The sequence below is a fragment of the Diprion similis genome, chromosome 2 (genome assembly GCF_021155765.1).
Source record: "Diprion similis isolate iyDipSimi1 chromosome 2, iyDipSimi1.1, whole genome shotgun sequence".
NCBI lineage: Eukaryota > Metazoa > Arthropoda > Insecta > Hymenoptera > Diprionidae > Diprion > Diprion similis.
Genome location: NC_060106.1, coordinates 21,347,452 through 21,372,659, shown reverse-complemented (window position 1 = coordinate 21,372,659; position 25,208 = coordinate 21,347,452). Strand labels below are relative to the sequence as shown.

At 40.0% G+C, this 25,208-nt stretch overlaps 5 protein-coding genes across 5 annotated transcripts; 4 read left to right on the top strand and 1 right to left on the bottom strand.

The window, feature by feature from the left end:
• Positions 1-574: 574 nt before the first annotated feature.
• On the top strand, positions 575-3,757 carry LOC124414480 (general transcription factor 3C polypeptide 3). The gene is made up of 4 exons (XM_046895431.1): positions 575-1,029; positions 1,217-1,423; positions 1,503-3,310; positions 3,403-3,757. Exons 1-4 carry the CDS (start codon positions 608-610, stop codon positions 3,681-3,683), a joined length of 2,718 nt encoding a protein of 905 aa, XP_046751387.1. The 5' UTR covers positions 575-607; the 3' UTR covers positions 3,684-3,757.
• A 296-nt stretch (positions 3,758-4,053) lies between these two features.
• Positions 4,054-8,414, top strand: LOC124414491 (DNA ligase 4-like). Its single transcript, XM_046895442.1, has 11 exons — positions 4,054-4,219; positions 4,304-4,461; positions 4,576-4,850; positions 4,984-5,292; positions 5,371-5,677; positions 5,776-5,905; positions 5,995-6,252; positions 6,415-6,609; positions 6,696-7,004; positions 7,076-7,318; positions 7,398-8,414. Exons 1-11 carry the CDS (start codon positions 4,058-4,060, stop codon positions 7,761-7,763), a joined length of 2,712 nt encoding a protein of 903 aa, XP_046751398.1. The 5' UTR covers positions 4,054-4,057; the 3' UTR covers positions 7,764-8,414.
• Positions 8,415-16,966: 8,552 nt separating this feature from the next.
• Positions 16,967-18,938, top strand: LOC124415015 (doublesex- and mab-3-related transcription factor 2-like). The gene is made up of 2 exons (XM_046896248.1): positions 16,967-17,602; positions 18,350-18,938. Exons 1-2 carry the CDS (start codon positions 17,140-17,142, stop codon positions 18,667-18,669), a joined length of 783 nt encoding a protein of 260 aa, XP_046752204.1. The 5' UTR covers positions 16,967-17,139; the 3' UTR covers positions 18,670-18,938.
• Positions 18,939-19,279: 341 nt separating this feature from the next.
• On the top strand, positions 19,280-21,174 carry LOC124415127 (gamma-glutamylcyclotransferase-like). Its single transcript, XM_046896407.1, has 4 exons — positions 19,280-19,609; positions 20,149-20,447; positions 20,520-20,624; positions 21,040-21,174. The coding sequence occupies exons 1-4, from the start codon at positions 19,502-19,504 to the stop codon at positions 21,059-21,061; spliced, it is 534 nt and encodes a 177-aa protein (XP_046752363.1). The 5' UTR covers positions 19,280-19,501; the 3' UTR covers positions 21,062-21,174.
• On the bottom strand, positions 20,315-25,041 carry LOC124414513 (probable leucine--tRNA ligase, mitochondrial). The gene is made up of 9 exons (XM_046895472.1): positions 24,816-25,041; positions 24,448-24,655; positions 23,929-24,322; positions 22,956-23,839; positions 22,225-22,584; positions 21,901-22,141; positions 21,548-21,797; positions 20,947-21,197; positions 20,315-20,618 (listed from the first exon to the last, which is right to left on the bottom strand). The coding sequence occupies exons 1-8, from the start codon at positions 24,921-24,923 to the stop codon at positions 20,967-20,969; spliced, it is 2,676 nt and encodes an 891-aa protein (XP_046751428.1). The 5' UTR covers positions 24,924-25,041; the 3' UTR covers positions 20,315-20,618; positions 20,947-20,966.
• Positions 25,042-25,208: the final 167 nt, after the last annotated feature.

Sequence of the window (25,208 nt, the reverse complement as noted above, 5' to 3'; positions counted from 1 at the left end):
AATGCTGAACAAGTGATTTGAGGTTAAAAACCCTTAAAAATAGACGAGTTGACTCAGGTGGAGTTGACGCTTACACTTGACAGCTGGTGATGGTAACCATAAAAGCATCCTACAAGTTTTGTTCGGTTGCAATTGATTATACATGTTCTATGTATATTGTGTAAATTTTAAATTTAACAATCTTTTGCGATTATGTAGAATTACATAAAGAATCATTCATTCTGACCTGAACATAACCCTAATCTACTCGATCACAGAACTTATTTCTTTGTGGATTCGACAATTTCCGTGGAAATAACTGGAGAAAAGGTGAAAATGCTTGTATGCTATTACATATTCTATTTCAGAGTCAACAAATTTTGCGGAGATGCCACACACAGCCCTGGTCGTAGTACAAAAAGCTACTATTGTGTTTAAACTTTAGAATCGGGCCCTTTATATGTTTCTAATTATTTAATCTCTATAAAAATCTTAAATTTTAATTCACACAGTACAGTTATTATTTCTTGGTTGTTATTTCTCATAACATGTTTTCGTTATTTGAAAACTGATGTAGAAATCATTGGGTGGGTACTCGATTGCAGGTATAATATTATTCATAGTCAACATGGCCGAGAAAAAGCCAGCAACGATGATTGTTGGGCCTCGTGATTCAAGTTCGGAAAGTGAAGTCATAATTGAGAGTGATACTTCGTTGGCACCAGTAATTATAGAAGAATTGGATCAAAATGCCATAACATGGATGGATGTCGACATGACTGAGTTTGTTGAGGCTGAAGCACTGGAAATTCAGGAAATAGGAGATGATAATAATGTGATAAATCCAGAGCAGAAGAATGAGACGGTAACTTCTAAAGAGAATTTGAATCCCGAATCTACCGACGACCCAGAAGAATCTGATAGGTTTCATGTAGATGAGGAGGACCGCTTGACAAAGCAATTCTTAAACGGGGAACTAACATTTTCTGAATATTCCTTGAGAATGGATGAAGGAATCGAAACAGAAACTCCTGATATTGAATCTAACAGGTAGGATGGAAAGTGAAAAGTTTTGCCAATACTTTGAATGTCCCAATGATGCAAGATCAACGCAGCAATGATTTGGGTTTGAAAAGCATTTGGACATCAGATTTTTTCATTCAGGCGAACTCTTTCGACAATCTACGCAGCACAAATTGAATTATTCTATATTTCATATGAGACTCTCAAATTTCAGGCGGGCTTTTGAAAATGAGCTTGTCGCGAGTAAAAAAATTGGACAAAAAAAAGCTCAGAAAACATTAAATACATCGCAACAAAAACCAAACCGTAGAAAAAAGCGAACTTTACCAACCGCTTTACAAGGTCTGATGGGAGAAGCTAATTTGAGATTTGCTAGAGGCGAGGTATCCCTTGCTTCGCAAATGTGTATGGAAATAATTAGGCAAGTGACTGAATATTTACTGTGAAACTAATAATTCAGCTATACGAATTACAAATAATTTTTAATGGGATTTTCACAGACAAGTCCCTAGTGCGCCAGAACCATTTCATACATTGGCAATGATTTACGAAAATGATCAACCAGAAAAATCGTTACAATTTGCACTGATTGCCGCTCATTTGAGCCCAAGAGATGCCGACCAGTGGATTAAACTAGCCACATTATCGCTGGAGTCCGGGAACATAAGACAAACGATAACATGTTTTACCAAAGCTATACAAGCCAGTCCTAAGGACATAAGTTTATACAAGCAACGCGCAAAGCTGCAAAATCAAATTGGAGACAAAAAAGGAGCCTTGAAAGGCTACATGAAGCTGCTGCATCATTTAGGACCAGAAGATGGGGCGAATATTCTAGCGTATGCAAAGAGTTTGGCAAAACATTTTATGCAAGAGAACAATAACGAACAGGCTTTGGAAGCCATGGATCAACTTTTCACCAAATGTCCTGACCTCATCACCCTCGAGGAGGTAAATGTGATGACGGAATTGTTAATCGCACTGAAACAATTCCACAAATGCTTAGATATATTAACAAGATATACAAGCATTAAAATCACCTACAAAGACTCGCGCTCAATAATTAAAGATGAAGGGGATGTAACGGAGGAGAATCCCATTATTGAATCGTGTGAATTACCGAATGACGTTGTAATGGACTTGAAGGCTAAGTTCCTGATAACCCTCGTTGAATTGAACGAAACTAAATGGACTGATGCCTTCTTACCAAGATTTCTCACTGAAGTAGATCCGGAAGTTTCAGGTGATTTGTTTTTAGATGTAGCCGAAGCATTGATGGGTAAAAAGAAATTCCGAAAAGCGCTACAGCTATTAGAACCCTTGATCGAGAGTAAAAACTTCAGTTTAGCAGCAGTTTGGCTGAGGCATGCAGAGTGTTGGGTAGGATGCAAAGATTTGAAGCGAGCTGTAAATTCTTATGAGATGGTGAGACAGCTGTCGCCTCAACATTTGGGGGCGAGACTTGAACTTGCCAAGCTTTACAAACTTAGGGGACAGTTCAACAAAGCTATAGAAGTATTGAAACAAGATCCAGAAACAGATCTGTTAGATCCTGGAGTGGTTTACCAAAGAACTGTACTACTCCTAAAAGTGAAACGCTACAATGAATATTTTCAATCTGGAATGCTTCTACTTTCAAGACATTGCGTCTCTTTGAGGTCGAAAGCAGAGTTAATAACATTGACCAAAGCTACAGGAGTAAAACAACGCCTTGATGCCCTCCAACTTTATCGCATGTCTCGCGGGGAAACTTTTGAGGATGAAAATGCTCCGTGCTTCACAGTGGAGAATCAACCGAGTCTGAGGAATGAATTCTCATTATTTTTACAGATGTGCCAACTGGCGTGCAAAAAAAAAAGATACGGTTTGTTCCAAAGATTGGCTTTTGGTGCAATGACGTCAAAAAGATTTGAAAAAAAGAGTTCTCACATCACATTTCTATGTTTAATCTCTTGCATACACAATAACGATTCGTATCACGGATACAACATAGTTAGAGAATTGGTCCGAGTTTGCAGAAGATCAAATTCATGGAATCTGATGAATATCATTATCCAAAGGGCAGAGGATTGCAGACACAATAGGTTTATCATGAGGCTACTCGGAAGGGTGGAAGCTTTTTCATACTTGCATGTTCTGCATGCCAACAACTGTCTAGTCTCCGGAACATACAAGTATGCTCTCAACGATTATGTGTCTTTGTTTAAAGTCGGGCCCAGTGCGCTCCTGGCTTTATTGATCGCTGTTACACTTTTGCAAATGGCTTGTCAAAGGTTCTCCGTTAAAAAGAATCAACTCGTTATACAAGGTATCCAAAGCTATAAGGTCATCCTTTTTATACTAGTTAGAAAATCAGTTTATTGATCTCCCAAAAGACACTCAAAGGACCTGTCCTTTCAGCTATTGCATTTCTGACGAAATATACACAGATGAGAGGCAAAGGCGGTGAACAGGAAACTAGCTACAATACAGCTCGAGCTTTTCATCAACTCGGTCTTTTGCCGGCTGCCGTTCACCATTACAAACTTGTTTTGGAATCAACTCCGTCCAGTCTCGTTTCCCAAATGCCGCATCTTTTGGACCTGAAACGAGAGGCTGCTTTCAACCTTCATCTTATTTATACTAACTCAGAAAACGAGGATATGGCCAGAATGTACCTGGAGGATTATATTACTGTGTGAAATATCTATTGTGCGTTAACTTATTTCTAAAAATGTGATAAGAAATAAAGAAGAAAATACATGAACAATCAAAGAGTCTCACTACGATTTACCATGTCTATCCGCATCTGTTCTTTATGTGCATGTATGCATCACTTGAAGGCACACGGCTCATTTTATATGAGAGCAAAGTGTTGTGATAGAAATGGTTTATAGTCACACACTACGTATTGGTTTCAAGATAATTTAATACAACTTTAGAACGTATTCTTATCAGTATCTCATAAGGACTGATTTACGAAATAGGCTGCTCTGCAGCAATAAGAATAACTTGACATATTTATTGGAGTTATTACTCAAATTCAACTTTATAAAATAATTTTTTTTGTAGGAAGATGACGCTTACATTGGCCTCAAAAATTAAATTCAGAGATTTTTGTACGGTTCTCGATAGAATATTCAAAGCACAAGCTGCCTCAAAATCTAGCCACTTGGAATTTTTGATCAAGAAATGTCGCGATTTGAGTGAGAAATTGAAAGAGAAAGATAAAGACGCGGTAAGTAATTTGATTGACAAACGAAATACAGTCTTGTTAAAAATGGATAAAATTTGTGAATACATGACTTCCATCACATTCAAGGACATTTCATTTTTTCCAATACTGAGACTACTCCTGCCACTGCACGATCGTGAGCGTGGAGCTTACGGTCTGAAACAAACAGCTTTGGCAAAGTTATATGTACGAGTCTTAGGACTTGGACAGACCAGCAAAGATGCTCAGGAATTACTGCACTACAAGTAAATTACCTTTGGCTTCACTTCAATATCCAAGATTAATATCCATAAGATGTACGCTTCTATTTTGAGCTCATAAGATATCAATGTATTTTCAATACGCTTGTTATTTGACAGAGTTCCGATATCTGGAAAGCAAAGCGGTGGAGACTTTGCAGCGATTGCATATTCAATTTTGCGTGAACGTGTTCAATGTCAAGAAAGTTCAATGACTGTTGAACAAGTAAATACGATTCTAGACAGTATTGCGGAGAAAAACGCCAGCAACATCAGTAAAGATGGAGAATTTCAAAAACTTATTCAACAATTAAGTGCGGTTGAGCAAAAGTGGCTGATCCGGATTCTTCTCAAGGATTTGAGATTTGGACTTTCGCAGAAAAAAATTCTAAGTGGTTAGTCATTTCCCACATACTTTTTTGATCCATAAAAATGAAACGTTGAATTAGATTGAGCGTATAATTTTATCCTCAAAGGTCCCCTAATAAAAATTACGTTCTTGTTCCCATAAAAATATTGCTCTTTCAGCCTATCACTCAGATGCGGTGGAACTGTTCGACGTATCAATGAGCCTCCGTGATGTCTGTGACAAGTTGCAGAATGCAGACATTGGAATAAAGTGTCGAATAGAAATTTTCTCCCCATTTAAGCCAATGCTACTGGAAAGGTGTAAAATTGATGATGTTGGTAAATTTTTTACTGATCAAGAATCATATTTCGTGGAGACAAAGCATGACGGGGAGAGATTCCAGCTGCACATGAAAGATGGCCAGTTTAGCTATTTTTCCAGGAATGCATTTAATTTCACAGAAGCATATGGCAAATCTAAATCTTCAGGTCAGCCTCGGTACATTTTGGCGGACTTTAAATAGACGTAATAAGTAAGATCTCAGTTCTGTTGGTCTTATGCAGGAGGTTTGCTGACTGGTAAAATTGCGAGATTGTTGAACCCTTCTTGCCGCTCTATCATTATGGATGGTGAAATGATGGGGTGGCACAAGGTTCGCCAGAGATTTGGATCCAAAGGAATGAGTTTCGACGTGAAGAAAATGACACCAACGAGCACACACCAGCCCTGCTTTATTGCCTTTGACGTGATCATGTACAACGAAAAGCTCCTTGTTGACGAACCTTTAACGGAACGTTTGAAGGTGCTGAAGGAAGCTTTCGTCGAGGAGAAAGGTGTCCTAGTCCGAAGCCAAACGAGAATAGTTAGCAGCAAGTATGAGAACAAATATAAGATTTCAAACGATAATTAAGAATAATTGCAACGATTGCACTGCAAAGATAGTAGACTGATTGCACAAACGTTTTCTTCAGAGCTGAATTACTGGACGCATTTAACAAAAGTATGGATACTTGTGAAGAGGGAATTGTTCTGAAGAAATGTAACAGCATTTACAAACCAGGGGTCCGTGTGGGTAGCGGTTGCTATAAGATAAAGGCAGAGGTAACGTCTCCCTCACATTCAGAGCATGCGGTCTGATACAGAGCAAACAAAACTAACAACCTTCATAAAAACCTGTAATTATTTTACAGTATTCTGCGGACCTTGTAGAAGACATAGATTTAGTTATTGTCGGAGGGTATTACGGAGAAGGGAGATTCAGGGGCTGTATCAACAGTTTCCTTGTTGCTGTGACGCATTCTCGAGATCCTGAAACAACGAATGATCTCAAATTTCACGCAGTCTCTTCGGTGCGAACTGGAATCAAGATAGAGGCATTGGAAGAATTACTGTCAACATTGAATCCTCATTGGATTAAGAAATGTCCTGACAATGTTGTTGGACCAAGGGTAACACTTTATTCATAGATATTTCTACCGTCATTGTATATGAATGGATTGTGTTAAATTAATTACAAAAAATTCTATGTGTCAATCTTTGTGCAAATATCAAATGGTGAAGTTTGGCTCGTCATGAATAGACCTAAATATGCGGATATGATGCAATTTTAGAATGAACCACCTAATTTGTGGATTGAGCCAAAAAATTCTATAGTCTTGAAGTTACGCGCCACAGAATTGGTGCGGTCAAGCTCTTATCCAGCTGGATATAGTTTAAGATTTCCTCGGGTTGTCGCAATCAGAAGACGAGATGAGAAGAGTTGGCGCGAATGCTGCACAACAGAGGAATTCCACTCGCTTGTAAAGGTAAAGTTATTGCAAAGTTTCACTACGTCAATTAAAGAAGGTTTCACTGAGTTATCGCTTGGTGTTTGTTGGATGCAACTTTACAGGATCGTGGAGTAATTCAAAAGCTGACAAAACGTCATGCAACCGAACATGATGTTCTGGAAGATCTTCCAGAAAAATCTCCAAGAAAGACGAAAGACAGAACTATTAAAGTTCTAAACTATACTCCTTGTGCAAAGACCGATGTTGCACGTATCAGTCGACTGTTAGACGACAAGGAGATCTGTGTCGTGAATGGAAACAACGACATCTCCAAGGAGAGCGTTGAGAAAATTGTGCGCGAGCATGGGGGAAGTGTAGTAGAGCATCCTGGCCGAAAGACTTTTTGCGCTATTGTAGGAACTGCTAACAAGGTATGAGTCTCATATTATGACATCGATCCGTTGCAGCGATCAGCATATTATACTAATTAAATATTTTTCAGCTCAGAGTAAAAAACATGATACAGGGTCAAAAGTACAATGTTGTTAATTTAGAGTGGCTTTTGCGTGCTACAAAACCAGAAAACTTTGCAAGCCTCCAGCCTTGGCTCCCGTGGGAACTGCTATCTGCCACTGAGTCAACCAGAAGCCATATGTCAACAGTTTTCGATGATACATATGATAGTTATGTACAAGATACGAATATAGAGAGTTTAAAACGGTCCTTAGAAAGAGCTGCAGAATTGGTAAGCCTCCGAGCTATCATTTCCTATGTAGGTACAGTCCATACGTATAGAAAAAGTTCATTTCCGTGTTGCTTTGCAGGCAAAAGATTCGCAGTTGACCAACGAGCAGTACAAGGAAATCGACAGAGAACTGTTTGGTCATGAAACATCGCCGTTCTCAGTGTTCCGTGGCAGCGTGGGATATTTTTGTACGAGCGATAAACAACGAAATCTGGAGTTTCGCTTCATGGGTGGAACAGCTACTGGTATACTTGACAATCGCGTGACTCATATCTTTGCTTTGAAGAACAGCGATATTCCTGCAGAAATTCATAACAGTCTTGCGGCTGGAGAATCGGTGCCAAAGATTCTCGACGAGCAATGGATAGCGGACTGCTTTCGTGAACGAAAATTGCTCCCAGATACCGAGTATTCGATCCACCAAAATACAACGAACAGCTGTTAGATTTAGTAATAGTTATTATATACTAACTCGAACGTTTTGTCACGATGGAATATCCTCGCGATTTTAAACGCTGACGTGGTGTTCCGCGGCTCAAGTTTTAACGGTCCTGATACTTTTATACAAATTGTTTACACACTTTACCGATGTTATGCCAAAGTGTAACAACGGAAATAAACCGATTACGCCATATTCGCGTTCGCTCGCTGTTCCCAGTCGACGAGGATGCCGTATTTCTCGGGACTCGGTTCTCCGTGACGGATGAGAAACTAGAAGCTGTCAGAAGTGAAACGAACTGACAGCCGACAGTTTGCTCGTTTAACATCTTCCCTACGGAGACTTTCGAAATATTACTGCTCCTTGCGGTCGCTCAAGTCGTTCTTTCTCCACCTACGGAATGCGCGCAAAATTTAATGAACCCGCAGCTGCAATGTCTTCTTCACAAAGAGAGCCTTTCAGAGATCTTAACAGCGCGATAAAAAGACGGCCAAGTAATCAACACCGTGAAATTCACGTCTCGTTGATCGACCAAAACGTGATAGATCTCCGGTCTCTAAGTTATCCACGCCATCTACGTCGAGTGTTTCGATTAATTTATCCACAAATTCAAAATCCCATTCTACACGAAGTCTCCAAGGATTAAGAAGTATTCGAAAATAATGGTCGATTTAAAGGTTCCTGAGAAATAATTTTCCTTTCCTATTTCATTCTATCAGTAACGCGCTCAAATTAAGTATGATTCACGGAGTTAATGAAACGAAAAATCTAGTCTATAGATCGGCATTCATGTACGATTCGAGGGCAATAATGTATAAGTCTATACAAATGTAAACCCAGACCGGTTAGTTACTTTCCGGGGTTGTCGTTATTATTGTTATAACTGTCGCCGTCTCGTTAGTAAAAAGGAGGAGCATTATTCGTTCTCTTGGCTTGAGTCGCGACTCCTGGACGAGATTTTAGACAGAATAATATTAATGTACGAATATGAGTGATGGGTTTGGTGCGGTTTAGACATGGCCTAGCCTCACGACTCACGTTCTACTTATAGACGCGTCAACCTCACTTCCAACCAGACGCGTATTAATTGAGTCTCCGCAGATTTTTAACTTCTTCTCTAACCCGCTCCCCACAACCAGAACCGTTACCACTCATCGAAGTCTAATTTTGTGCCAAGGTAACCGTACGAATTGTAACGGATTACTACATAATAAAAAAAAAACACTATTTGGATTGATCGAACGCAAAAATAATACGCAAAGTTTCACTGATGGGCTACTGTTATCCCCCCTCTTTAACTGTTTATCAAGGGTAAAGATGAACTTAGTTTATTCGCATTCATAAATTTTCACCCTCCGTTAACCAATTCAGAAATTACAAGTGTAATCTCAACCCAGTTTGAGTGCAATACTTTACGATTAGTATACATCTCTCTATTTGAAATTACTAATTAGGTAACAATCACAGCACTTTTTCTGTTTTGTTTTGTTTCTCGTTATTTTCACTTACAGTTATATTATTGATTTTGCTTACGATAAATATTGTTACTTATTTTTTGGTGAGCTAACTTTGTTTTTTAAAACATTCGTTCGATTTCGAATCTGAGTTTCCACTTCGATAGGCGTAATTACAAATTCCACTGTCGAAAGTTAATATTTACACGTAAAAATAGTTGCTGGTCGATTGGAAGCCGCGGTACACGAGTGATATGGATAATTATCGCGACGCACTGGTGCATGCTTGTTTTTCTTAATGCCAGTGATCTGCGACGGCGGTTCCCTCCGTGATGAACTCGATTTGATCCTAGTTACGAAACTCAGCTCGACGCCAGAGCTTGCAAGCCCGCAATCCCGACAGGGCTGCACATTACTGGCTTGACTGTTAGAAACCTACAAATCGAGAGAAAGACCGATACAATAATTGTTGTAAATGTCGTTAAATCTCAGTCAATCGAAGTATGTTCATCTTGTACTCATATTATTTGAAAACTAATTGCAATTTTTTAAATCGAACGCAACAGTGATTTCGGTTGGGATACGTGCATCGTGTTTGAATCTTCCTATACGTAATACCGTATTAGATAAAAGTTGGTGTGTATACACCGAGGGGTTAATCACTCGTGAAATCAGGTCTACACTTTCCCGAAAATCTCGTGAAATATCTTGAAACCTTCTGAAGTCTTTTGAAATTTTAAAAATTTCCCTTTGAAATTTAATCAAGTCTCTTGCAACCTTCTGAAATCTATCGAAATCTTTTGAAGTCATCTGAACTCATCTGAAGTCTTTTATGATCGTTTGAAATATGTTAAAATCTATTAAAATCGTCGAAATTTTCCTTTGAAAAAATCCATTGAAATTCCACGAAGTATCTTGTAATCTTTTAAAATCCTCTGAAATGATCTATAATATTTTGAATACTTTTGAAACCCCTGAAATCTTTTGAAATCCTTGTAATCTTGAAATCGGGTGTACATCAAATCGATGAGTGATTAACCCCTCGGAATACACTGACGATGAGTGCGGAAGGCACGCCTTCGAAACGAGACCGCTGTATAATCAATCACCGGAAACAATACATTTTTTGTTTACAGAAATCGAATCGTGAACTAACTTTGGTTCGCCCCTCCTCGACGTCTGCGCGTCGAACCAATCTCGGTATCTTCGAACAGGGTGGTCCCGACTCCGGTTCTAACGTCATCTTTTCTGATTCAACTTCCTTGCAATACTCTAGGCGTGTTTTATCAAACGTTCCGTAAGCTCGTTCGCTTTTGTACTCTGTCTTGGTGTATTTTTTGCCACAGCACTTTTGACTCCTTGGTTTCTCGCTGCAACCCGATCGACGACGATCATTTCGCTTTGCTCCTGCTCTTAAAATTTCAAAGTTTTCCCTCGGCTCTACGCACTTCTGATTCAAACCCGTCGCACCTGATTTCTGGAAACCGTGGTAAAGCGCTGCTTTCCCAACAAGATTCCTTGCCGTCGAGGGAAGCTCGTTTTCGTCAGACTGAAATTCGGAATCTCTGTGGTTCCCGGGTTTCCATGAATTCGAATCCTCGATTTCACTCGGGGTTGAAACATTCTCCGCTTCGTCAGAGCCGTCCCAAATCCCTTCAGAAATCGTCGTGGGACGACTTGTCGAATCGTAGTCTGTTTCGTCTGTAGAGGATGCTAATTCGTTTTCAAAATCTGGACCCATTTTTTCCATCTCCGCGTTTACGGTCGGAAGTATAGAGTAACTTTTTTGATCCAATTTATTCAACCTGACGATTGACGTTTCAGAATTATCGCTGTCATCGTTATTCGCCTGCTTTGCCACGCACTCATAGTTTTCCGTGAGTGTAAATGCGTTTTGGAACGAAGTGGAACTCAGCAAACTGGAAGTGCTGCTCGATACTGAATTCGTTTTTTTCTGCTTTTCTGCGCTGTATAAACCGTCGCAAGTGATCAGATCATCGTCGTTATTAGGCTGCCAGATGTGATCCGTGAAAATTTTATCCTCATTCGAATCCCAACGCATATCCGATTCTGTTCTTTCGTTCTGCGAGTCTTCCGGGACCTGGCAATAGGAGAGCCCCTCATATTTCGAAACAGGATTATCAGTGTCTTCGTTCTGTGCAAAAAGCGTGACCAGTCCGTCCTTCAGAATTCGTGAAATTTCGTAAATTCCAGAAGCCACTGTCCGCATAATCGAACTTTTGTCGTTTGTCCGTGTTGTTTTAGGTGGCCGATAGGCGTCTAACGAAACTTCGTAATTATTATACTGATGCAGAAGACCCGGCAGCATGCGGGGTCGAGTCGAGCAGATTTTCTTTCTCTTGAAGGTATTTTTTTTCTGTCTTGCGCAACGCGCTGTGGGAACATGAAATTTTTTCGAACCATTCAAAGCCTGCTGATCTGAAGTTTGTGAATCAGAAACGAGCTTCTGGCAAAGGGGGAATCGGCCATTTTTTACGCGATCGTTGACGACCCCAAATAGCATAGAATCTCTGGGACAATCTTGCGGATCATCGTTATAAATTGTTTGTGTTTCTTGCTTAGACACGCAGGCGTCGTTCCAGCGTCCGCATTTCGTACATACAGGATTAACCACCCCTTTCGACAGCCATTTGATCTGTTCTATTTCATCCTCGACTGTTTCTCCGGTTTGATCCTCTTCCTCCTCAATCACGTCAGGCATTGTAGTAGCAGCCTCACGAAGCCAATCTTTATTCCGTAAATAATTTGCCGCAGTCTTTTTTGAGGGCCGTCTGATACACTTAACGGAAAACCGCTCGGGTCGGCTGCATTTTTCTGTTAGAGCAGTAATTCTCGATGTTTGATCCTTTTTCGTCTAACATGGAAGAATGTCGGTATAAATCAATGTACGATATCTTCACCTACGTTACGTTATTCGTGTGTAGGTGAGATCGAATTTCGTCGGGATTGGATTTTCAATACAGAAGATGAGCTTTGAAGTTTCGATACTGTAATTATGCAGTTATTAGAATCATTATATCATAAATTACCTCGTAGTTGTTCTGCCGCGTGATTAAAGATCCCGTATTGCGTTTCCAGTGCCACGATGGAGATTTGGCTGAACAGAAAATGAGTATAACTAAATAAGCTATAGGAACCAAATCAAATTGCACCAGAAAACAGGGTAGATATACATGTTTCATCGTCGTTTTCGTGAGCAGCAACACTCAGCGGCGTCAGTAACGATTGATGACTTTCCATCCTCGGCCCTGTTCTCGTCGAAATCTTCAGAGCTGAAATTCAATTTGGCATCAATGATCTTGACAAGCGAAACTTGAATTATATACGATTAGCTCGATGTCAAAAACTTACGCGATCTTTCTTCGGCATCCGCATCCGTACCGTACCGGATTGCCGAACCTGCAGGACAATAAAACAGAAAATCCAAGAAACAAAGGGTCAAAACCGAGAGAAACGGATGTAATCGTAAAACTTCAAACAGTTGGTGTTCGTTGTGAGGCAGTATGCTTTCTACGTCGAGGCGTGTCACTTTATTACTTAACGCTTAATATGGCCACGAAAGTGTGTCTCGTTATTCTTTTCCTGCATAGAGCGTTTTACAAAAAACCCACAATTACGAAAAGAATTACGGAAAAAAACCGATCGGTAAAAAATGACCACTCTAAAAACAAATGTAGCCACACGGAAGGCTTCAGTATTATATGAAACGGAAATTCGTTAACTTACCCTTTTCTGCATATGCACCGGTCGGCACGTCTGTAAAGCAGCGAATTTTACTGAGTATTATTGTGTTTGAATATATAAAAATCTCCACGAATTCACTCACTTTTCACCGTTCTTCTCCCACTGGCGTCGTCTTGGACCGCAAACGCAAAGAAATTGTCTGTCGATCATGAATGAACTTCATCACTTATAATTGTCATAACGAGAATGCATGTATAAGACATTTAATGTTTTTTTTTTCAACGGCGGATTTAGAATTTGAGGGATTCTTTGGTAGGAATAATCAACAGGGTTGAATCAGAACCCTGATTGCAGAATTCAATGACAAGAAACGCTATCGGAGAAATGTATGGCCAGAACTCCGAGGCACTTACTTTTCTTTCAAAAATCCCATGTAGAAGAAAAAGATGCTCGCAAATCCGACAGCAAACTTGGTGAGGTACCAGGGGTAATCGGCCGTGCAATGAGGCATCTTTAAGGGCGTTATTACAGGTGTGCTTCATGTGAAGTTGAAACTTATTTGATCCGCTGCACGTAAAAATGCACATCACATTTAACATATAAACATATTTTATAGGATAAAAATGGTTAGTTGTACGTTTGGTGGGGTTGTTTCTTGTAACTAGAAGGGTGAATTTATGTTATTTGCGGTGCAGACTGCCATCGTTCCGAGTCATGATTCCGCCTTCCCCGAGTGACAAGTTGTGCGTTCACTGTTCACGAGTGCTCTTCCTTCGGTTTTTTATTGAACTGAAATTTCACAAGGATAAAAATTTTTAGCCGCAGAAAAATTGGGATGCAGTGTTTCGGATGTTGAGAGTTTTGACGTACCGGAAACAAATTACAAATGCGCGGGGTCGCAGCTTTTCAAATGTTACGCGCCGGTCGACGAACACGCTTGGCTATTTTTCATTCGTAAACGCGGTTTTTTGACTGCCAGTTTGAACATGCTTATTTACTAACATGTTCTCAATATGTAAAGCACACTCGCATCTCGGTGGCGAGCATTGATAAGAAGTTAGGAAAGTTTAAGCGGCGAGGAATATATAAGCGTCGGGCAAAAGTGAGTGAGTAAAAGGGAAAAAGAAAGGGATTAAAAAAGACGTAAGCACGCCGCTTTTTCCCTTTAGTCACGGGGCTTTTGACGCATCGTTGTAGGGATGGTGAATGGGCTGTCAACATATTTGCCGCAACAACTTTTCGGAGTGTCGACTGCAGCGTGCAAGACGAGGGAGAAAAGTGGCGTGAAAAAGAGAATCGAGTGAAAACTGTCAAACCGACAGTGCGTCATTCACGCTCATTAGAAGAAATTCTCCGTCGCATTTCACGCGTGCCTCCCATCGATATATTTAAACACCCCCCGAGCCTGCAGAAGCTAGTCGGGCCTATATACTGACAGTCCCCGTGGTGACTTGGGAAACAGGTCACAATTCACAGACTAAGGGGGAGAAAAGAAGCAAGAAGAACGCGAGGGAAAAAATGAGAAAAGAAAAGATATCCCGTGACATATGTGACAATGTGTCGGATGATGGAATCGCTAAATGCCCGGAAAAAGTCCCATAAATTTTCATTTACGAAGGTATCTCCAATTTCGCTCCAGATGACAGCTCATGTCTTGCTTATATGCCTATACTATGTAAAATGAAAGGAGCAAATCACCAATCGCATAAACTATAATAACACCCGCAGCAGATTTTAGTTATATGTATGTATGTATACATTATACTGAGAAAATCGACGGCGAGTATGTTTTATACCTATTATAACTATTGTAATTGTTACTTTGAAACGTGTCATCTGGTGGAAAAAAATCAAACCAATGCAACGAGGCTGATAGCTGATCGTTGGTCGTATTTTTTTCGAACGTGGATGGTAGAACAGATGTATTATTAATTGCATTTCATTAATTTATGCTGACATGAGTAATTTGAAAGCTGAATAATTATGATTTGTCTCCACCAAAATAAAAAACTCAGATTATGCGATGACAAAATAGCGCCGACAACCAGACTCTGAGGTCATAAGAAGATTTTCCAATACTCTGCAACGTGTAAATGGCATATTTCATTGCCATTCGTATCGGTTGTAAGACAGAGTTGTGGGTATAATACCGAGTATACTATGTATAGGTATATTCCATGGTGTCGACCGGCCGCATGGTATCCGTCAGAGAAACATTAGGGCAGTAATAACAATCAGGGGACAACATTAGCTGGGTGGCATTTAAAATTCCATAGAGTATGTAGGTATATAGATATATAGGTGTGAGGGGGGGAGGAGGTTAGCGAGGAAGGAAGTCCATCTAACAGTCATACGTTGGAAAAACAAGCTGAAAACTAATATTAACTGTGTGTTGGCAACACGTAGGCATAAGAGGATCTTGTTAACGAGCTCTTAAAGTCAGATCACAGAAAGAATGCCATGTGGTCGCAGCTGGTGCGGGACGTTTTGACTTTCGAGTGCGCATACAAGCCGCGATTCGAAGACACCGAGAACGACCACCGCAGCACCTTTTACCAAATCTCCAACAATACAAGGCCTTCGGCAGCCTCGCAGCTAAACGAAGAGGACACGCGCGGAGTCCAAAGTTTTCTTAACGACGACACACAGCCTCGTGGTGTTAGACACTAGCGCGTACGTGCACGTTGATATAATGCACAATTGTCTCACGGCATGTCGTCGGAAAATAAGATGTGTACTGTACAGTGGTTTCAAGTCCTCTCGAAACGGAGTGGAGAAGCTCACTGAACTAACAATCGAACCAGCTCTCTATGTTATGCGGTACAGGAATGCTTATTATAGTCCTAGATTCTTCCCAAAGTCCACAATGACTGACTGTATTTTTGTAAGTCTTATTCCGCGGCAGTCATATCGCAACATATGGTATTGCGGTATCAGGAAGGTAGCTGGAATTCACAACTTGGCTTATTCTGCAGAAAGTGTATCATCGGATTAGACTATTTAGGGATATTACTATGAGTATAATGTTGGTTCCCTTTTAGGGACGTAAAACATTAAGAGGAAGAGCGGAAAGACCAATGATTTTTAGAATATAATGAAAGAGAGGGTCGAGAACTCAGAGGGGTTCTAGAAAATATAAGTTTTCCTGTATTTCAGGTTAATGGCAAATTAAATTCGGTTTCGTTATTCGAAAGATGAACTATTTCACCAAGTATATATCTATACAAAAATTGTTATAACCGCTGTTTCTATTTCATTAAGGGACATCCGCAAACTCACGACTTGTAGTATCATTTACATTTACCTCTCGCTAAAACTAGCCTTTTCCTGTTTCTCGACTTCTCATTAACCAATGTTGAACTTAAATTTCCGAAAAATAATGATTATTTACAATTTGGCTGCATGGATATTACTGCTTGTCTAACAACTGATCGACTAGCTACACGATCCACTAGCAACTTCGGAAATTGTGGAGGATCCAAGGAATTTCGCCGGAGACGAAAAGACGTGAAAACATGAGTGTATATGTATATACTGTATTATAATGTAGGCGTAGGTATAACTCGACTCTCCAACCCCCCAGGACCGCGTGATAATTGTGATATACCCCGTAACCACAAACTGTAGTCCTGGAGGGTCGATTGGCCCGATGCCCCAGAGAAGCATCCGGAAGTGGCGGGGCTTCTCTGAGATCGCAGCCAACCAGAGATACCGATGGTTAAGAATAGTTTTTAATTTCGTAGGCGGAGGCGGAGGCAACGGCAACACCACACCTCCTCCTCCTTGAAAAAAAATAAAAAAAAAAAAACACGCAGTCTTCTCAGCCTCCGATTGAGTGGTATACATTGCAACGTCTCATCTATACGAGCAATTCCGACAAACCTGGACCAGTTGAGTCAGCCAGTCGCAAGGTTCTAGTTCTCGAGTAAACGACGCATCCCCCAACGATCCGAATCGGTGTTACAGTGTCAAGCTCTACGAATTATAGTATCGCTGAAAAAGTTGATTAGAAAAGCTGGGATTTCTTACGGATGAGTGAGACCCGTGGCCACTATATCGACACGGTTTGGTGAATGATTGTATGTACGAGTTGAGTCAAGTAGAAGCTCGGGGAACTGTAAAACTCGGAGGCAACGTGAGTTTTAGGAAAGTAAAATAGGTTTCAGGTACCTAATAGTGCAAAGAGGTACCCACATTACCTGAAGAGAAGACTCGGAGAAACTATGAAGACGGATCAATCGACCGATCCATCAACGAGACAGTCGGCATCATCATCGATCGAGCATCGTCTCCGCAGTCCAAAATGTGCGCGGTGCAGAAACCACGGGGTGATTTCCGGTTTGAAGGGTCATAAAAGATCCTGCGCATGGAAGGACTGCCGTTGTCCCTGCTGCCTTTTGGTTGTCGAACGTCAACGGGTTATGGCAGCCCAAGTTGCCCTCCGTCGGCAGCAACAGGCACACGGAAGCGGCTATAACAATGACCATGGACGGCTCCCCACGTCCGGGAAATTGGCAAACGAGGGACAAGTCCATAATATAGGGGACCAGCAGCGTGCTGCTGCCGCTTATCAGCGAAGACTGCGCAATCTGCAGCATCATCTTCACTTCACCCAAACGCAGATCAGTGTTACGCAGAATTTGAGCTTGAACGCCTTGCCTGGGAGTGGTGGACTACAGTCCGCAGGTATAGCAACTTACGGTACTGTAACTCGACTACCATACGGGTTTGTTTACCCAACTAACAATACGAGTTGACGTATACGTTTGCTTCGTTATTTACGAGTTTACTCAAGGGAACGCGAATTTTATAAATTCAAATTGTGTACGTGCAACATGTATAGGTATACGTGAATTCAGGGTGCAATGTACACTCAAACTTGCCGACCCTCGAGACAATAAAACTTTGTTTACATCACTCTGCAAACATCTTAAGGCGAGTAGATACACAACGAGCCCCAAATAACTTTACGATCGTTTACTTTGGACGATTTCCCCGTCCCCCCCTTCTTCCCCGAGCCTTTACCATTTCTTATTCTTGTAAATGATACAGTATCACTTCCATCAGTTTTCCAAGGAACGAAATCCTGTTATTTTTGTACATCTGACATTCCTAGAGTTTCAAAGCAACGAAAGGAAATCATAAAAGGTGATACTCTTGTCCACAGCTGTTGTGCGAGCTCAACGATGGTGCGAGCTATATATAATATACTTATGTACCGATGTCTAGATTTTATTAAACTTTAGAGAATTGTGGTCTAGTCAACGTCATCTCTTTTCATTTCCGGATCCGATCGACCTGCAGAAATCGATTACGATACCCTTAAGTTAGCGGTTACTCTAACGTATATCTCTCTAACAATCTCTCGGTCAAATTCGTCGAAGACGCAAAGCCGAAAGTTCCTCTGATCGAAATTACGATTTTCTGTTATAGTAATGCCAGCACCCCAGATCTTGGCCGCTCTATCGCCGAGTGATCGACAACGGAAAAGACGGACGTTTGCTGACGAGAGTTTAGACTTACAATCGTTGTACCCGGCGTACCAAACCGCTGCCCCTTGGTACACGTCTTCGAATGAGGCTCAAACCTCCAAAACAAGACTCAGTGGTTTCATATTTGCAGCCTCTAGTCCGCGGGAGAATTTCAACCCATCCGGTAAACACGGAACGTCATATGTCGTCTCACCCCCACCGATTTTCGAAAAGAAACCGGTGATATCTTTCAGCGTTGAATCAATTATCGGAACAAAATGACCCCCCCCTTTGTTTCATACTCATTTTTCTGTACATATTCTCCTACGGTCATCCGACAACACATATTCGTAACATCATTTGCACTACTTAATTGAAGCAATCATACAGTACACGATTTACTAACTTTAAAAACTATCTACAACGTTTAAAAGTAAGACATTATACTCTTTCAGTAATTACGTAGTTAATATTATATTAATAATCTAACATCATGTGTACACAATGTAACAAACGGAGCGAGTTTTACCAAATATAATCATGCTCAAAAATCCTCATTCACGTAATTATTTCTATACCTATGCCAATCTCATACAAATGATATATCACGACGTCAAAGTAATGTATTAGATATTAATTTTACCAAGCAAAAGAAAAGATAATTCTGAATCACAAAAAGTAGTGGTCAGCACCATTCCAGAGTCTATGCGCACTACAGAAAAATTATTACAGGGTAAACCCGCCTGTGTCTAGGCAATTTGTGCAACAATTTTTGAGACGTGTCACAGCGCTTGCCTATATACGGGCGGATTTCGTTTAATCTAATTACGCCGCATGTTCTGCAACCGGGTACGCTTGGAGCCACGTGCGCCTGTGCACGCTTAGACACTGTCCACGTGCCTATGTTGTGACGAGTCTAAATAATGACGAACCATGAAAAACGGACGACGAACCACAGTGCAGAGTTCACGATAATTGAATAAACAAGATAAAAGATAATTCCCGGGGGGAAGTTTCCTGATGACTTTCACCCCTCACATACCGTCTACGTCTATCCAGTTTTTCTAGTGCCACATTCTCATAACAGACTGACGACAGTTAACCTCGCTTTACGATGGCCAGCAACACGTTCCTGTATTTTGCCTACGGCAGCAACTTGCTCGCAAAACGTATTCACATTAATAATCCAACTGCTGTACGACGGGACATCGGACGGCTTAAGGTACGAACGCATTTATGGTTTTGCCATCTTGCAAGTAAAATTCGTCCCTTTTAAACTGCTCAGCTATCGAACCCAGTCTTGAGTGAAACTAGTAATAGAAGGGTGAATTTTATCTGCAAGATGATTAGTGGGTAAAATTAAATTATGTTAAATAGATATACTAGCTTCAAATGTGATTTGATGATTTTCAATTTAGACTTTAAATTTTTTTCCTGATAGAGAGTTTAAAATTAGGCTTATCACTGCTTCTTGAATATAAAAAAATTTCACACTGAGCTTACAGATTCAATCCAAAATTCAGAATAATAACTATCACGTTTCAGTAATTTGAACTAACAACAGAGTTTACAAATCATAGAGTAGATTGTGTAACAGAAATCAACCCATTTGACTAACAGACACAAAAATTTAATAGTAAAAGTTACATGAATCTCTGAGAACAGATTCGGTTTTTGTGGTAGATACTTTAGTATTGTTGCTAATATACACAAAGAGAGACACAGTCAAAAAAATATCTCAACATGCCCTTGCTCATCCAGGATTTCAGGCTAGACTTTGCAACGTATTCCAAACGGTGGCACGGAGCCTCAGCTACAATAGTGCCTACTGAAAACGAGCATGTGTGGGGTGCTATCTGGGAAATAGATAATTCCAACATAGCTAGTTTAGACCAGCAGGAAGGTGTAGGGGACAAATTGTATTTTCCAAAAATTGTGGATATTGAAACGCCGAACGGTTCGTTTCTGAAGTGCAAAGTCTACCAACAATGCAATAACCCACAGGAGCACCTCACCGGCGATCTTTTGCCACAGGATAGAAGACCTTCTGCCGCATACAGGTATTATTCTGCTTATTAACTGGTCTCTAGCTTCTGTCAAGACAGTTGAATATAATATTTTTCTCCCTCAAGGGACACAATTCTGAGGGGAGCTCGGGAAAGTGGCCTACCAGCTGACTATATCAAATTTCTGGAAACTTTCCCACACAATGGTTACCTTGGAGAACCTGAGATTGGGTAAGCCATTGCATCTAATGATTTCTCTCTTGCATTTCTCTCCTACTTCGTTTAAAAAAAAATGCAGAGTAAATCTTGCGGGTTCTCTGATATATTTATACTGGCAGCGTTCAGAGTTCTATTTAGATTGAAAATAGCCTGTATTTGCGCTGTAGAGTACCACCCAGTGGTAGTATGTGCAAAACTTTAACATTTTGTGAAATGTTACAACTTAAAACCGCTTTTTTCAAATTAGCAGTTTGACACAACTTCAAGTAAATCCTTAGAGTTCTTATTCAGTACTTGAATAGTCGTCCGCAAATATCTGAAAGTACGTTGCTTCAAGGTCAACACCTAACTCATTCACACTTGCGTTTCTTGCATCTCTAATTCTTTTATTGGTTTTTCGGTACTGATTTCGATGGATGCATTGAAGAGTTGCGCTGCGTGAAATTTAGATTCGACCACTCTCCAGTTTTTGAGGAATGTCTGGAAGTTTGGACTTTCCATTGTATACCGCAGTGCGTCCTCGGAAGTCATATTTTCGAGCATATATCGAGGAACTTCCAGCTTCACAGCTTCGACACCGTTCACCTGCGATAGACATGAAGTTACTTCAATTTGTTGTACCAAAATGTACATACTGAAGTGATATTGTTTCCTTTTTTTGTGTTCTAAATATAAATACTTCGAAGTGCGGATGAATGAGCAAAGAAATGTTGGTTAAAAGACATTTCTCTTACATTTAACTCAATTATTTCTTATTCCTATCATTTGAACTTGAAATAATTAAGAAAGACTATAGTGATTAATCACAGACACTATTTTCACTTGTAAATCAAACAAGTACTGTTGAATTGTATTCCCCAATGTTATTCAAGAATAAATACAAATATTGGAAAAAGAATTCCTGTGTAAAAATGGGGTATCATATCACAACTTACCACTACATTTACACTCAATTTGTACTCCATGTCAATTTCTGGCCAATTTTGTTGCAACACTCCTTTATCCCATTGTATTTCTTGCTCATGAATATTTTTATTACTTGTGAGATGTGGCGCTGAACAGAAGCCAGCCCACAACTCTGAAGCAAAGTGCGGAGCAAATGGAGCAAGCATGATTATTTGTGCTGCTAAAGTTCTCTCATATTCACGGCCCTGCGCTATAACGTCTGGAGCAGATCGGCGTATGCTGAGGCAATTGAGAAATAAATTATTATTCTATCAGGGCAGAATTCGTACTTCGAAAAATATTGAGTCACCTTTGTTAGTATGTGCCAAAATTGATATCCTACCTATTCGTAAGTCCTTGCATTTTTGATATCGCAACACTTAATTGCTGAGTAAACATAATGTTTTTAGTAACCCCCATTATATAATAATTCCTAGCGTCGAACAAAATGTTTTCTGTTTCTACAAATTTATCTTCGTTGGGTATTGTATCCAATTGTTCACGAGTCAACGCTTTCCGCTCTTGTATAAACTTTCGTATTGTCAGCCACAAGCGATGCTGCCAGTTGATGATACCCGGGAATGCTATCAACATTAAAATAAATTGCTAATTTTACTGATACTGTTTAAGGAATTTATCGGATTATGAAATAGCTATATTAACTTACTGGCTGTTGACCAATTTCGAGGCGACGTTGGTGCCACATCTGCTAAGATAATTAATCGGGTCATATCTGTTCCGTGTTCATTAAAAATCTCTACAGGATCAACGCCATTGTATTTGGATTTGGACATTTTTTCCCAGGCAGTAACAACAGGACTTCCTGATTCTTTGTGCACAAATTTTTTCTTTCCTTTCTTCTCAACTTCATCTGCTTTCAGGTATTTGCCGGTACTTTGTACACGATACGTTTGACCATTTACCATTCCTTGGACTAGCAGCTGTCGAAAAGGTTCTCGGGTTGGTACTAATCCTTGCGAGTGTAGAAAATGACTGATGAACCTCGCATAATATAAATGAAGAACAGCTGTAAAATTTTAAATATCGATTTTTTTACTAGCTACCATTCAATCCTTTAAACTAGGTAATGTAAGAAAACTTATATTTTATAATTTTCGTGTCGCACGTCATTAAGAAAAAGGAAGTTAACTTTATACTTTTGCAGTTTTGAATATTTTTAAATATCTACTGAGAATGGAGCTGCCTTCTACAAGCTCCAACGTATTCCTCGCTATCCTTCAATGGTGTTTTAATCCTGTTTATTGATTTTACTTCATTGATCCATGAAGACAAGAACATGAAATATCGACTCGTTTTTATCATGAAAAATTGTCTTGAAAAATGAATACATCTTAAGGTACGCGAATCGTACTCCCTTAAAATAAATAATTTATGTACCATGTTCTTTTCCACCGATGTATAAATCAACAGGTAACATTTCCTTAGCAGTTTCCTTGGAAAACATTTCGGTATTGTTCTTAGAATCTATATACCTCATGAAATACCAAGAGCTGTCCATAAATGTGTCCATAGTGTCAGTTTCTCTAGTTGCTTTTCCACCACATTTCGGACACTTTGTTTCCAGCCATTCGGTAGCTTGTAGCAGAGGGGATATTCCTGATTTTGTAGTGATATTTAATTTTGGCAAAACCACCGGAAGCTGATCCCTGGAAACCGGTTGAACTTTGCAGTGCTCACAATGGACAATTGGAATTGGTGTTCCCCAATAACGTTGACGAGATATTAACCAATCTCTCAACTTTGAACTCACAGGATATCTGCCGATATTTAAATCTGTTGCTTTTTTTAATATCTCTGATCGCTTTTCCTCAATCTGACTAGATGATAACTGGGTTTTCAACTCAAAGTCTATCCCAAAAGTTTTACATAATTCTGCGTCGATATCCGACGATGTCGGAATGCCAATGTGGCTGTCGGTAAACAAATCGTACTCTATGGCATCTGTGACATAAATTGGTAGCTCTTTATTGTTGAAAGGATTGACTGCGCGTGTGTTCAACAACTTGAATACGTCATTTGCATCTTTGGGTCCCTCGATTTTGTCCAGAAAACTGCCTGATGACACAGCGACAAACTTGGCATCTTCGATCGATTCCAGCTTGTCCGTCCAAAGGTCGATTGTTTTAGGATAACTCGGGTCATCGGAAATTAAAGGACAGTTTATGGAAAGGCCATTGCATTCCCCTATCCAGTGTTTTTGCAAATTTATGACATCCCGCCATTCTTTCAACTCAGGATCGTTTAGACCATCCAGCAGCGGCCTGGTGCAGACACAAAGAATTAAAAGAATCAAATTCAATTTCACGCATACAATGGCGAGTTAAATAGCTGTGCTGAAATATATATTCACTTGGCAAATGCAGTTGTCCTGATGAACCACTGGTTGAGAATTTTCTTCTCAACTTTGGCACCCGATCGCCAAGAGCAGCCAGTATCATCAACTTGTTCATCCGCAAGCACAGTTTGATCTACAGGATCCCAATTTACCAATGCCTCTTTACGATAAATAAGATCATTTTCAAACAATTTTATGAATAATTCCTGAGTCCACCTATAGTAATCTGGATTAGACGTTGATAGTTCACATTCCCAATCAAACGAACATCCCAGTCTGTCCATTTGAACTCGCATCTTCTTAATGTTGTCTTCAGTCCACGTAACAGGATCCAAACCACGTTCCATAGCCGCATTTTCAGCAGGTAAACCAAACGCATCCCAACCCATTGGATGCAGCACGTTCTTACCTAAAACCTATCTTTAATTACAAAGTTACGTCAAACATGTGAAAAATAAGCCTATTGAAGGGACAGGAGACGATGAATGTTCTCTCCTTGAACACCTTGAAATTTTTTAAACAAAAATTGCTTGCCTTTCATTCTATAGAATCGAGCTATTGTATCACTGATGGAATACACTCGGACATGGCCCATGTGTAGCTGGCCTGACGGATAAGGAAACATTGATAGAACATAGAATTTTTCTTTAGACTGAGAATGTGCATCGAACAGATCATCTTTCAGTTTATGCTTCCAATGTTGTTCAATTTTATGTTTCATCTCGGCATTGATGTCATGCTCCTGAAAGATCATTGATTACGTTAGGTTTCTTTAAGTAAACAGGACTACGCAGAAAAGGTGTGTGAAGTACGAGATATTTGCTATACATCAATTTTGCCGTGGAACCGACTAAATATTTTTGAAACACATCCAATTTGTTCGGTAAAAGAAAGCCGTATACCCATAGATTCAATCCAGTTGACATGTGTCTCGTTGAAATACGCTGGATAAATTTGTCGGTGAGTAATCTGGTATACATTTTCGACGAGTACAAGCACTTGTAATGCATTTCGTGTGTGTATCTGTCGGCTTGATTCGAAATTCAAAACGTAAAAGCGACGGGCATTGGTATGCTACTCTAACCTCAAAGTTTTTGTTTTACACTTCGTACCGTAGCTTTGAGCCTGTCTTGAGCACGAATCCGACTTTCCCATTGGTTGAAACGAAAGTGAAGTTTTCAGTGAGTATTTAAAGTCAAGTTCTGCGAATTCGGTGTGAAGTATCCAAAATATTTGCACTACGAATTAACTTAATAACCAAGAATTATTGAAGTACAGAACTCCAATATATCCAA